The 14315-nt window shown below is 39.2% G+C and overlaps 1 protein-coding gene across 2 annotated transcripts in view; it reads left to right on the top strand.

The window, feature by feature from the left end:
* LOC132975458 (protein FAM13A-like) overlaps nt 1-14315 on the top strand; it is a 20169-nt gene continuing 5854 nt past the window's right edge. The window contains exons 1-11 of one of the 2 annotated variants that reach the window (XM_061040005.1): nt 1-166; nt 692-878; nt 1056-1265; nt 1759-1939; nt 4227-4401; nt 4740-4858; nt 9850-10059; nt 10304-10385; nt 10657-10757; nt 11520-11592; nt 12943-13029. In XM_061040005.1, the coding sequence (XP_060895988.1) occupies nt 143-166; nt 692-878; nt 1056-1265; nt 1759-1939; nt 4227-4401; nt 4740-4858; nt 9850-10059; nt 10304-10385; nt 10657-10757; nt 11520-11592; nt 12943-13029 (1449 nt within the window). In that variant the 5' untranslated portion in view covers nt 1-142. The remainder of the gene's footprint in view (nt 167-691; nt 879-1055; nt 1266-1758; nt 1940-4226; nt 4402-4739; nt 4859-9849; nt 10060-10303; nt 10386-10656; nt 10758-11519; nt 11593-12942; nt 13030-14315) is intronic. The other variant, XM_061040006.1, reaches the window with a different exon arrangement.

Below are 14315 nucleotides of genomic sequence, written 5' to 3' on the forward strand. Positions count from 1 at the left end.
ATTGAAATGGTGGTTTTTTTTCCAGGTCGTGTGTCGGACTTTCCGATAGTTTCTGAGAGAGGCTCATCATCATGGGGAAGAGAGAAAAATACGCTTAAAAGTTAAAAATGGAGAGAGCCTCCTCGGTCCTCTGAGCTGAAACATGGGAGCAAGTGCCTCGCTCTGTGTAAGTTAAGCTGTGGGTAACCCTTTTTCATTGGTGTTGTAGTCCTACCAACTCTGCGTTGGCTGCAGCCGTATGTGCTAGTGCAGATTCACCTGTTCATATTAGTTTAGAGGGACGACCACAACAGTTTGAGTATCGAAAACAGAAATGCATGTCGTTGCATTAACTGTAGACTATAATAATCACTGGGGGTGATGTTTTATCAATAATTAGAGATAATAAGAGCACGACGTCCTGGCTGAGTGTGCAATGTAATTACATAGCAGGTTTGTGTTCACATAGTGATATGCACCGTCAGGTTTCAGATTAAGGATCCCTGAACAATATAATAATAATAATAATAATAATAATAATAATAATGAAGTAGGCCAGTCTACATACATGCATGCTACACTGGAGGAGTATTTGAGATGGCAAACCCACTCAACTCCCCGGCCCCCCCCCCCATGCATTCGACTTGTAAATTAACATTTGAACAATTCGATCTCTGTGTTCAAATCAGCTGCATCTCCTCTTTCTGTGCAGAGTGACCCATCTTCAGTGAGAATCCTGAGGCCCAGTGCTAAGGTCGGCCCGGAGCCGGCTGTTCCTGCTGAACTCGCGGCCAGGTGTGTGTTTGGTGTTGCCTTGGAAACACTAAGTCAGGAAGGGCAGATGGTCTCCGGAATACCTTTTGTGTTAAGAGACATGGTCGAGTTCCTGGATAAGAATGGTGAGTAAGGCATATCCTTGCTTTTTGTGGCTTCTCTTTCTATTATCGTATGTTTCATTTCTTAGGTCTCACTATTTTCCTTATTCTTTCTCTCTCTCTCTTTCTCAAGGATTGTAAAAAACTCAAACCTGATTTGCATGTGTATAGTGACTTTATTAACTTGTTTCCTGAACACAGGCATGCACCATAGAGGTCTGTTCCGTCTATGTGGCTCAGCGGTGCGTACCAGGCAGATAAGGCAGCTGTGGGACCGGGGAGAGAGGGTGGACCTGGAGCAGGAGCAAGATGTCCCCACTGTGGCCTCACTCCTGAAGCTCTTCTTTAGGGAGCTGCCGACCCCAATAGTTCCAGAACCAAAGTGCAAACAACTGGTTCAGACACTCACAGGTAATAGGAATTTATTTTAGACTGGCAATGTTAAAATCAAATTGAATCTGCTTTGCCACGTTATAATCGTGTGCCGAATGAAATTAATCCTGTTACTTGTGTTCTTGAGATTTGAGCTTTTTCAAGGCACTACTGAGCTCAGTTAATGTCAAGATACCTCTGTACCCTATTTGAGAGCTACAGTAAAAGCATTGAAGTTTGGAAACAAGAGAATGACAGATTCTGGAAATGGTCTGGCTTGATGTTGGCAGGCTTGCTGAGTGTGCCTACACAAGAGATTTAAATTCAGCAGAAGTACTCTGTATGCAATATTGCTTTCCAGTGACACTGCAAGTGCGTGTCCTCAGGAATTTCTTATCAATGAATGTGAAGTAATTTAAGGTTCATAGCTAAAAGTGCAGGACGCCTTTTTTTTTACGTTTGTTGTACTTTATGACTAATGATTGAAGCTGATGTTTTAAAGTCAAGTTTTGATGTTTTTGCTTATGTTTAGGTTATGCAGATGCAGAAGATATGAACCAGTTCCTGAGAGAAAGTCTGTACCACCTCCCAGATTACCACCTCATTGTTTTATCTTACCTCATCCACTTCTTGTCCAGAGTGGCCGCTCACAGCAAGTCAAATCACATGCCTGTGGAAAATCTGGCAACCATTTTTGGACCTAGTATATTCCAGTAAGATACTTTTCTTATCAATTCCAATAACCCATCCTTTCCAGACCCGTACTGATAAGAGAGGTTCTTTAAGAGTAGAACATTTCATGTAATTGAAGACACAGAGATTGTTCTGCTGTGAATACATGAAAAGTGTTGGTTTTCACAGCTAGTTTGGAAGTAAAGAATGATTTTAGCACAGGCAAACAAACCAGAGTGGGAATGTTTCCTTCACACTAACTTTAAATGAAAAGCTATGTTCTCCCCTCAAGCACTGTGCCATTAATGCAGTATGCTGATTTAAAATGCAGTTCACTAGCAACAGTGGTTTTCGGTCCTCCATTTTTCCAAAGCTGCATTATTAAGCTGGGTTGGAGTCAAGTTAGTTACTAAGGCAATCCATTTCATCAATAAATGGGGTTTGTGGAAAGTTAATATCAAAAAAAAGAAATTTTAGATTTTTTCTTTAATATACCTTGGGCTCCTGTAGTTCAAATCATCCCCCTTGTTTACTTCCCCAGAGTGACTGAGGAGCCCCATGTACTGTATGTGCCTCCAAGCCACAAGTATTTTGCTTTGTATTTTTACAGACAAGTTTACAGCTTGCATTTTAACCTCAAAAGAGAAAATCAGACGACTTTATTAATCGTCAAAGAGATATCAGATTTATTGTATCAATAGTATAGATAAAATATTAACACATTTATTTATTTGTTAATTGAGAATTCTGAGATTTTATTTTTAGGCCATATCGCCCAGCCCTACGTTTTGATCATTGACAGACAATAGATACAAGGCAGAATGGAAGTCATCAGGATTCTGTCAATTGCCTCTCCCTTCCTGTTTACAGAACTCAGCCATCACTGTAAACAACCACTATCCCTGGGGAGACACACCTACAATTATTTGAGTGTTGTTTAGCCTCTCCCAGGTTGGAACGGGCTTATTATATTTGGTCAACACACTTTTAACTGTTGTCCCATCCCTTAAAGCGCAGTCATCTTTGTCGTCCCAGTTTTCTCCAAAAGTGAGTGACGTGTCAGTGGAATGTGGTGTTATTCACGCCTAAAATATGTCGGAAATTGTCTGATGGTTATAGCTAAGGGAAGACAAGTCTGAGAACGGGAAGTGAAGTTAGTCAAAAAGATCTGGAAAAAGTTGTGTGTTGGGTTAAATTGCGGAAGAGTTGCAGACAGTTGGAGTTGGAATAACAGCAGAGAATAAGGGATGAAATAATGGTCTGAGTAAAAAGATTAGATAATGACAGAACCTTTCTGTAAAAAATGTTCAACTACTCTAAGCTCCTATTTAACCAAATATTTGCTTTTAAGCTAAAAGTACATTTTAACAACAGAGTTTTATTGATTTATTTGTTTTCAAGATTTGTTATTACTTTATGTTAAGAGTGCTAACATTGATGCACTGAGGTTAATAAGTCCTTAAAATGCACTAATTAACCCTTTTAGCATTTGTTTTTTTTGGTAGTGACTGCTGGGGTGTTGAGGTGCCCTGGTATTATTTAAACCGGGATCTCTGTTTAACTGTTTTATTATCTTTAAACAAATCATTGACCTTGTAAAAACGTATTTTCTATAAACTAATCCTTATTACAAGGGCCTGAATATAAAGATAAACAAGATGCATGTCATATTGCTGTCATTTTAATAATGGATGATTTGGTATTGACAGACATCTAGCACGTGGTCGTGCCATGCAGCATGTGTGGCAGCTTCTTTGGAAGCTCCCTCCTCATCCATGTTTGTCACCTGAGCCTCATCTAAACAGCCTGTTGCTCTCGTATGTGTCTGTTATGTAATACGACAGCCTGCTCCTCTCCACCTCTCCTGTCACTCCAGCTGACCATGTAAACGTGCATCTATTTATACTCAACATTTTTACATGCTGTTCTCTGGGTGTTTGCTATATTTAACTTTATTTATAAAAATAAACAGAATGAATGGTGTCAACAACAGCATGGCATTTTAACAACCATAGCTCAACCCAGGTCAACACGTGAAGACTACTTTGGTCAGTGCTGTCGTTACAGCCGTGCTGAACAGGTTGTAAACATGTGTCTGCTAAAAGAAAAAATGAAAGTTAGCCTTGGAAGCTTTCATTCTGGTGCTGTTTATTTTGGTCAGTAGGAATGTATCTTTAAGAGATTCACTCTTAAGTAGTCTGCCAGCTTCATCCCAGATCAGTACTACAAATAACGGTCCACTAGATGGCACCCTTTTCTTTTTTCTTTGTTACAACTCTTTGTGAGTACACAGTTGTTGTGTTGTCACCTTGTCTCTTCTCTGTGCAGTGTTCCTGCAGGGCCCAGGATGCTGGAGGAGCAGAATGTCTGTAATGCTCTATTGCTTCATCTTCTGAGGCATCAGGAGATTCTCCTTCCAGTCCCAGGCCAGGACATAGTAGCCTCCTCCATCACCTCCTCGTCACCTCCTCCTCCTAGTCTCTCTGCCCTTTCGCACTTTGAGGTGATCCTTGGTGTTATACTATCTTTTAAAATGAACAAAAATTTATCGACTGCACTGAATTTCATGTTCAGTGCTACACAGAATACTACATGCTGTAAGTGCTGCTATCACTACACTTACTAATCTTTTTAGTTAAGTTTTGTAAAGTTATACAAATTGTTGAACTTTGAGACTTCATTAAAAAAACAGCTTGGGACCTTGTGATAGCTGGTAATACTAAGATATAGTGAACACTGAACAACCTGGTAAAATGAATAGCAAATAATAAAACTATGTTTTGAGCTTTTGTTATTTCTCAATAGTAGTGTGTTTGTATTCAGTCTCATTGTCCTCGGCAGGTCCGACCCAGCAGCTGCCACTCAGAAACGAGTAGTCTGGGGAGGTTGGAAGAAGAAACCGCTTCAGTCTCAGCAGCCAACACTTTTAACGAAACCGGAATTCAACCTCCACTGAAGAGGTACGGTCATCCTGCTAGGATGAGTAACTTTGTTACTGCATCAAATAGATAGCATTAATATCTTATTACAACAGATTTTAAACTTGATCTCAGTTCAGAGATAATAATAATATAAATAATAATAATAATTAATTTTTATATGTAATGCACTTTTCATTTCAAACAAATCTCAAGGTGCTACAGAGTAAAAAAAAAAAACATGATCATGAATGCAAAAGCAAGAAAGTAGAAATAGAAGACAAGTAAGAGCAGGCAGAAGAATTAAGAAACATGATATGAGATAAACATCTGTAAACTATCATGTGATTTAAATATTCGATTAGTCACTTCTTGTCTACAGTGTATATTATCCTGGGGGAATAATTAGGACCTGCCTTTTTTCTCTGTACTCAGCATCATTTAGTTAGTTGTCAGGTTAATTGTTGTGTAGTTGATAAGGCTGATACGTCATTCACAGGAAATTAAGGCCAACCTCTTCAGGTCTTTTGTTCATGAGAGTCATAAAGATGGCAGACTGTGTCACTTCGATTTATGATTACCAGACAGTCCCACTTATTCTCTAGGCTTTGTATTGGTGTTAAACATTTCTTTCATTTTGCGTCCTATGGGGGAAGTAAAAATTGAATCCCAAAACAATGTTACAGTTTTTGAGTTCTTTGTCAAGCTTGACTGCTGACTGGCACCTCAGTCGAATAAAACATAAAAATAGCTTTTTTTTTTGCAGCTTGAAGGAATAGATAAATGGATCAGTGGTAAATGAGTTCCCCAGACAGAATGTACATACTGACAGCCATCTGCTTGTGGGGAAAAGTGTGAATGTGGGTTACTGCAAAGTACCACTGCAGACATTCAATGACATCAATGTATTTTCTATTTGGGACCGCCCCTTATCAGCATGCGACATGGCATACATGTGCACTCCCTGATTATTTGTGGAGCTGTTACCTCTGTGTGTAATTATAGTTAAAGCATAACTGTGATCTTCATTTGTGTCTGTACTGTTGATGGAGTTCTACTTCAGGCCAATGGATCTAAAAACACTATCATGTTGTTATTCTTAGCAAACATGCACTGTTCTCCTGTTTACTTTGGGATTGAACAATCTTTCCTCAGTGGAATTAAAGTTAATGAGCATGTTATTGAAATCAAATGTATAGGTAATGGAACAAGCAACCGCAAAATCACATGAGGAGGTCCCGATGTGTGGTCCGTTGGACTGTAATTAATAACTCACACGTGCCAGTTTATGACAAGCCACCAGAAGAGTATTATAGGTCCAACAGGTGGCATGACATGTGCAGTGTGTTTGTGTGAGTGTGCGTGTGTGCGTGTGTTTTCCAAGCTGATATTCAGTTGATGTTTTTCTTACATAAATTGAGCTTCCAACCTGCCAAACGCCTTGAAGATATTTCTTCAATCAGTTTTCCTCAAAACAGTTCATAAAACCAGACACATAGACCAGTTTTATTTGTAGATAGGAAAAAAAGTAATCTGTAAAATATGTAGTGTTCATATACAGGTATTAGACCCTCCTTCACATATAGGAAAAAGATAAGATTCCAAACAAATTAAATACTCCAACTGATAATCGATTTTTGAGACAAATAAAGATAGAGGGAAATTTACAGATTATCAATTAAGGGTCTTATGTTTCCTCTTCCATGGAAACAAGACCTTTTCTATGTTGATGTGGCATCAACATGACCATATAAGGCACTCAGACAGCTGGTTATGTTAACAATATATACAGTTCAACTTCAAAATGCTAACCAGTGTATTCTCTGAATAGATGGAGGATCTGCAACAGAGAGTATAATTTAGTTGGAGAATGCTCTCCTGAATCACACTAAGGATTTTCTTTTGCATAATATGTTCTTTAAAAAAGTTTTTCTATGAGAACATTTTTAACAACACATGTCGATAAAGATATAAAATCTGACACACCTGCTGGAGAGAATGGAGCTTTATTCAATACCAGATGTGTGTGTTCACCTTATTGCCTCACTAAATGTTTGTCATTTAAGCACTTATAAGACAAACAATTATTTATAATTTTTCATCTAGCACCTTCTTAATAGCACATTTTCGGCTGAATAAAAATAAATAAATCTAAACAAGGTGACTAGAACTTAGCTTTCCTCTCTACTTTAGAAACCACATTTCTCATGGAGCTTGTGCTAAATGATTGGGGAAACAGTCATAGAATTGGTTTATTAATTTTTTTTTGGGGGGGGGGGGTGTGATTCTGCATGTCAGGCTCATATTAATAACTTGGAGGCTGTGTTGTCTGTTTGTTATTGTTTATTTTAAAGGTTTATTGCTGGGCTTTTTATGCCTTAATTTGGAGATAGTACAGTGACTCTATCGAGTCAGAAACATGGAAGAGAGACAGTGGGGAATGACATGAGGGAAAGGAGCCACAGTTCGGATTTGAACCTGGGCCACCTGCTTCAGTGAGTTAGTGCACGAGGACTTACCGCTAAGCTACCAGCGCCCCGAGGCTGTGCTTGTCTTGCTGTCATGTCTGGTAAATGAATGCCGTTCTGTCTGGCCCTGCCTGGACCTTTATGCTTTCTACTAACGTCACAGACCATCTTGATTCTAATTAAATTAGACTTATAATGGGTTTGAAATAAATATTAGTGTCTGTTTTCATTCTCTTATCTATTCCACAAGCTTATCACATATATATAAACTCATAGAGAAAATACAAACACTGTTGAGTTAGTTATTTACTTCAATAATAATAATAAATAGAGGAAATGCATAATAATAATAATTAGCTATTTTTTTTTAGCTCAGGTGTTCATAATAAGGTTTGTAAACAAATGAGTAATATTCTTAATATGGACACCATTTTTAAAGTATGTATTTAACTTCTATGCAGTTGATTGTACTTGAATGCAGTGGTGTGCAGCTGTGTGCACCCTTGTTTGTCACTTTGTGTGTGCCTTCATGTCTCAGCCTCTATGACCTACTTCCCCCTTTATAACAGAACCAGAACTGACATTGTTGAGCAAAAAAAAAAAGACCCAAGTGCTGCTGTCAGTGAGTTAAAATCTGCGTTTGTGCTCTTCTGTAAGTGTGTGTCTATGTGTGTCTGTGTATGTGTGTACCAGTAATTGAAGGGGGTGGGTCAGCTCTCTGCCTCCGGGAGTCACTCGTGTTGTTTACCATCAAGTACTCAACATCTGCGCTGTCTTTCCTCTCTGTCTTTGGCTGGTCTCTACCACATGTTATGCTAGGCTGTTGTGAGGTTAAAGACGTTCTTGCAAAGGATGTTTTCTTGCTTCATCTGCTTCAGCGTCAGTGGCAACAACCATGGATCCACAGTCCTTAACAAGTGAGTGAGATAATGCGCAAACAATTCAGATCCAGAGGAGAATAATGCAAACAATTATTCCAAAATTTTCTTAGCATGCTGTAGTCTCAGACATACATATCTGTGGTTTAAGGAGCAGGGCCAGTTTTGTCTATCTCTCCAAGTTATTCATGTAATATTTTTTTTTTTTTGTCTTGCTAAATGTGTACTCACTCAGTTAAGATAAATGGATGTTTGAGACATAGAAACTTGAAGCTGAAAAGGTTATTCATGTTTATAAAGCTGTTGCTGTTCATTACGTTGTTTTCTTGGCTCATTCTTTGACAAGTAGCCTAAGCAGCTATCATTAGTGTTTTGACTGTACTGTCCCAGCTGCTGTAGCTCGGTTACAGCTCTGGAGTCATTCACCGCTTTAAGCATCAACGTGACTGGTGGCCTTTTTTTTGGGGTTCATGCCACAGCAGATCTGTTGTGTTTGTTTCTACTGGGAGCAGCTCAGAGTTTCATGTGAAGCATAGATTATAAGTCACTGATTCATGAGCTGCTGAATTTATTGATATGAAAAGTAGCTGGTGTGAAGTTTCCTGAGGGATGAATCGTTGGACATTTCAGACTTAAAACATATTGGCTTTGTGATACACTTACCTACACACTTTTAAAAATAAATCTACATATACTTGTTTCCGACTAACATAAATGGATTTATTCTAGACTTTTTTCAGTAATGTCTGTTTAATGTTCCTCTTATCCTGTTGGAAGACTTTGGTCTATAGGTATATTTTTTATATATTCTTACGCTTGATGCCCCCCTCTTCTTTGCTCTCTAACTCTTTTTGTCTTTGATAGCCAGTCTCCATCTTCTCAACAGCTATTCGTTTACATTTCTACATACAAATGAATAGTGCTGTCATTTGTATTTTTCACTGATAAAGCTTCAAAGGTTAAAAAAAATGAAAAAAGAGGGATTACAAAATTTGAGTACCAGGTTCTGAGAAATATTTTTGCATTGTTTTTTTTAAATCGCCTGTAGTGCAACTTTACTTTGAAACACTAGATGTTATGTAGCTTGTCCTTTTGTTCTTCTTGAACATCTTCACATGAAAATGTGAAGCCACTTACCTTTTGGATATCAGATCATCTGGACCGATTTCGTTTCCCCCATTAAGAATGAAGTTTAAGATCTAGAACCTTAAAGCTCATGTGAGGAAATATTGGTTTTGTGTTGATTTTGGTGGACAAAATGGTACATCTTATCTCTTTGCTGTTCTTGTGAACATGTGAGCGAACATGTGTTCTTAACATGTGAACTCATCCTGCCGTCTTTTAACAGTGTAATGTATCCATAATCTGTAATAATTTACCATGAAAATGTATAAAAGTAATTTCATTAGCGTGCTGTTAGTCAACTCATGTGACACCTACTAGCAGTGACAGCAGTTCATTTCTATAAACTTGGAAAACATTTTTTAAGCTGCAGCATTACACTTCTTGTTCATCCCTTTTAATGATCCATAAACCATAAACAAGTATGGCTACCATAACATAGCCAAACAACTTACTAACACTTTTTAAAGGATGCCTTATTATAAAGTAGTATTTCCTGTCCTCCTCTTCTTCTCCTGAGTGTGCAGCTCTCTCTCTGTCTCACCCTCTCTGTGTCTTCTTGTAGTCCTGACACACTGGCAGATGCTTGTGAAACCAGCTCTGACGTCAGCGCTGACATTCAGAAGCTGATTCCAGACCAGGAGGCTGCGGTGGAGAGTGGAGAAAGTAAGGTTACAGGCTGTGTCCTCAGCGGGCCAGGGCAACACATGCAGCAGAGTACACCATCCCAAAACATTCAGGGAGAGCTACAGGAGATGAATCGTACCACACAAGGGTGAGCATTTCTTCTGTTTTTCTTTTACTTTTTTTTTTATCACAAATAGACAATGATTCAACTTAAAGGGTCTGAAGGTGACAGCAGTGTCATACCGCTTCATATGATTTTGAGAAGACCTTTGGTCCTCTTTCTTCTCCATCACTGCTTTTTTCAACACTGTACCATAAATGTTTTTCCTTAATACAACATCTATGGGTATGTACCATCTCTACATTCGTCTGTTTTTTTTTTTAATCAACAGATCCTTCTCACAGTGCAAGATGCCACAAATCTCGTCCAAACCAAAGGAGGAAAAGAAAGAAGAAATAGATGAGTTGGAGGATGTAAGGACACCCGCCTCAAAGATCATGAATATCTGTTTAACAGTGTGCATTGGGGATTTCCTCTCTTTATAACAGGGTTTTGTTTTTGTTTCTTTGTTTTTGTTCATTTGACTACATATCCAACTGTTAGCACTGCACATCTCTAACACAGTACATCAAACACTTGCCTTTTGCATGTGCTGCAAAATGCATCTAAATTACAATTACGTCCTAAATGTATAAAGATGAAAACTTATCCAGGAATTCATGATGGGATTGAATTGTTTTTCAGGCCTCAACAGATGCAGGGCAGACATCAACGTCCCCAGACTGCTGCATCCTAGCGAATGAATCACAATGCAAAAACCAAGCTCAGAGGGAGCACACAGAGAGGTGAGAGGAAGATTTCTGCCTGAAGACTCCACAAGATGACATTTTGTTGTAGTTGTCTGTTCCTTTCCTTTTCATAAACTGCACTGTTTGTAGCAGAACACACATGTTCATTGGTCTGCACAGACAACAGCTTTCACAAATCGGCTGTTTGAAATTAAACATTTTTGGTTATTTTCTCTCACTTTAGATTCAAACATAGCCTCAAGTCCGAGAGAAAAACAATCAAAAAAACAATGTGTTAGTCATTTTGAAGCACTTAAAGTATACCAAATGGAGTATTAAGTGACTCATTTGAATGCTACAGTTATTTTTGTTCTCCCTCCCACTCCTGCTTGGTTCCTCTCAGTTCAGCTCATCTCTCAGCCCTGCAGTCAGTTGAGAAGTAGGTTATCAGAGCAGAGTGCTGCTCACAGTCATGTTTTTGATATGATTCCAGTTCAAATAGCACTGCCTTGCCACAGGGGCTCACTAGCCACATTAGGCCAAAGTAGCATGGTGGCATGCTGACTTTTTGTCTGCGCTGCCTCCACAGAGCCACAGGATAGGTCATCTCAGTTATGCCTCATTAATGTCACACAGGAATAAGCCATAACCTTAAAAGCAGTGCAAGATGATCGTCTGGCCTTAGATCTACAAACAGCAGGCAACGTGCACTAAAGTCACATGGACTGGGAACCAGACTGAGAAACAGTGTTGTTAGATCATGTACTTTTTTTCTTCTACTTCATGTGATTAATTTTTGCATTTGCCTGTCGTTAACAGAATATTGTTTTACAGCATGTTGTGCTGTGGGGAGAACAGAGCAGAAGAGAAATCCACTGTTTCTGAATCCAAGGTAATAACACTTTTTCGGCACCACATGGCTGCGACCTCCAAATAATGTCTACTGGCTCCTGTTTTATTTTCAGCTTGTGAGGATCACTTTGTCACAACTGGGCTAAGAGTTGTAGCCTTAGGCTTGCAAGCTAGCAAAATGTAACGCACAATGTGACCAACAGTGAAATAGCCTCACATTTTAGTCAGCTGACTTACAATCTTACATAAGCATCACATTTGAAATTAGTTTATTTTTTAGCACAAGCAGAAGAAAAGGGGAATTTGACTGTTGTTCCCGAACCTTCACCAATCACCAAATTAAGGTTGTCAAAATTTGCAATACTTTGTGACACCATGTGTTTTGAAACTATACAATCTTTGTCATTTTAATAGTATAAAAGTACCAAAGTCAAACAACAACAATAACAAAGCTTGCACAGTTCACAGGTTAAACTAGATCATGAGTGATATTTGAAATGGAATACTTTAAAATGGGTTGTTTCCATATATATTTGGGACAACTGAAGATGCCATGTTGTCGTGCCAAGATGTATGTGTGCAATGTAGACAGTGTACTTGAATTAAAAACAAGAAATTAACCAATATTTGGTGCCTAGGGCTTCTAGTGTTGTTGCTATTGTATCGATATTGTTTGAATTTTTTATTAGTATTGCATTGAAGTTTAAAATATGGCATTGTGCCAGCCTTACACATTATTCACAAGGGAGCCATTTTCCTTTGATGTCACACTCAAAGTGGGAAGCTAAAATGATGTAGAAAAGTCATTCTTCTGTGTCCCAGGTTGTAAGATGTAAAAATGTAGGGTATCTAACACTGCTTTTTATTTATCCTGTAGGCTAATGTTAGCTATTGTCTCACTGTAGCTACTGGGTTATTAAATATGTTGTTGTCCCCTGAAATATGAACACGTATCCCTCAAGATTTTCATTGTTTATTGTTTTTTCAGTTGCTGATCAAGCTTGGAACTGTACATTGATAAAGACGGTCCGAAGTCCCTTAATCTAACAACCTGTAACACAGCAGTAAAACATTACAACAACATATGAGCTTCCTGAACACTGCCTCAGGGAAGAATGGCTTCCATGTGAATATACTCAACTATTTATTTTGTGAACAAGTTGTACTAGTTTGGTCTTGTATTGTTAATTGACTCATTGTATCTGTTGATGGAAGACTAACTGGGTATGTTGGTATGATAAAATGAATTCATTATCCCACTTTAACTTTGAGTGTCATTGTTACATACCTACATCCTTTTGTATCAGTTGGCGAGTGCTTGTGATCTCATGTCAGTAAGTGGGTTTAAGGAATGACACCTCATCAGTGCATGTGCTGTCTGTCTCTTCAGGGCAGAAGCGGAGGAGGAGAAAGAGGAGGATGCAGCGGTTCGCCTGACAGACACATTGATTGCAGAGGCATGAACACCAGTCGTGACGTAAGTTCACCTTCCCCAGAGCCTATTTAGACACACAAATTAACACTTTCTTTAGGAGGAGGGTATCTATGACAACAGGAGCACAGATACCTCCAGCGATAGTGTGTGTTGGTGTATGTGTGTTTGAAAGCACACCTGTGTGTGTAGTTGTAGGTGTGAGCTGGCTTGCCTGTGGGTTTTTTTTTGCTTCAGTTATAACATCCACATGTCTTCCCTTCCCTCCTCCTCCTCCTCCTCCTCCTCCTCCTCTGTGTGACGCACACAGCAGTGCTTTTTTTTATGAATGGGCTGCCAAGGAGGGTGAGAAAGGAGGAGAAGAGTCCTTATCAGACGCTGCTTTTGATAAAAAAAATTATAATAATATAATATTCAATCACAAATCCTATTTAATCACGCTGCATTCACATCTACACAGAAACCCACTCATACTAAGGCAACCAGCTACATGACTCTTTGATCCTTGCAGTTCCATCAAATTCGCTCCTTAGCTTGGTCTGATAACGTTTCTGTGGAAACGCCTCATCACATACAGTCAGAATCCCTTTATCCCATGCATGCACTCACACTCACACACAAAGACACACGTCAACATGAGCGGCATTCCCGTCGCCCACCCCTTCTTCGATGCACGCTGAATAATCCATGCGGAGGCAGTTTAGCCGAAGAAAAGCGAGGAATGCCGGTCAGAGGGAAAAAAATGTGGATTTGAGGATTCTGTGGCAAGCTGTAGTATCATGCACTCCCACACCAATAAACACACGGACTAGGTGATGTGAGAATCACAGTAATGCTACTAATGGGATTAAAGCATGTTGCTCATCAGGGATCCCACGCTGGATGCTGATGCATGTTTGGATACTGACTCACTAACGAAACGAGTCAAAGGGGATTGTGTCTCGCTGGTTGCCTCCTGGGCTGCAGAGCTTCTTTTCACTCAGAGTGGAGGAGAGCTACAGAAGAGGAAAGTCAGTTTTTGCACCTTGCATGTGCTCCTGATGATATTTGTATATCCGAGAGACTTGGAAAATCATAGATTTGCTTTTGTTTTCTGATAAGTGTGTTCTTCGTACTTCAGTTATCCATTTAGGCAGCCTACTTATTTTGCTGTATCCTGTGCTTGGACTCATTCTTCCTCAGAAGGACTGATAACCATCAAACCTCATCCTTGGACTCTCTTTAAAAGATAGTGAAGTGGTTTAACAGGATATCAGGAGATCACGAGCAGCATGTGAAGGGCTACAGACGCCTTCTACCTCAACCCAGGGTCTACATCTTTAAGTCTGTGT

This window comes from Labrus mixtus, chromosome 6, assembly GCF_963584025.1.
Source record: "Labrus mixtus chromosome 6, fLabMix1.1, whole genome shotgun sequence".
Lineage (NCBI taxonomy): Eukaryota > Metazoa > Chordata > Actinopteri > Labriformes > Labridae > Labrus > Labrus mixtus.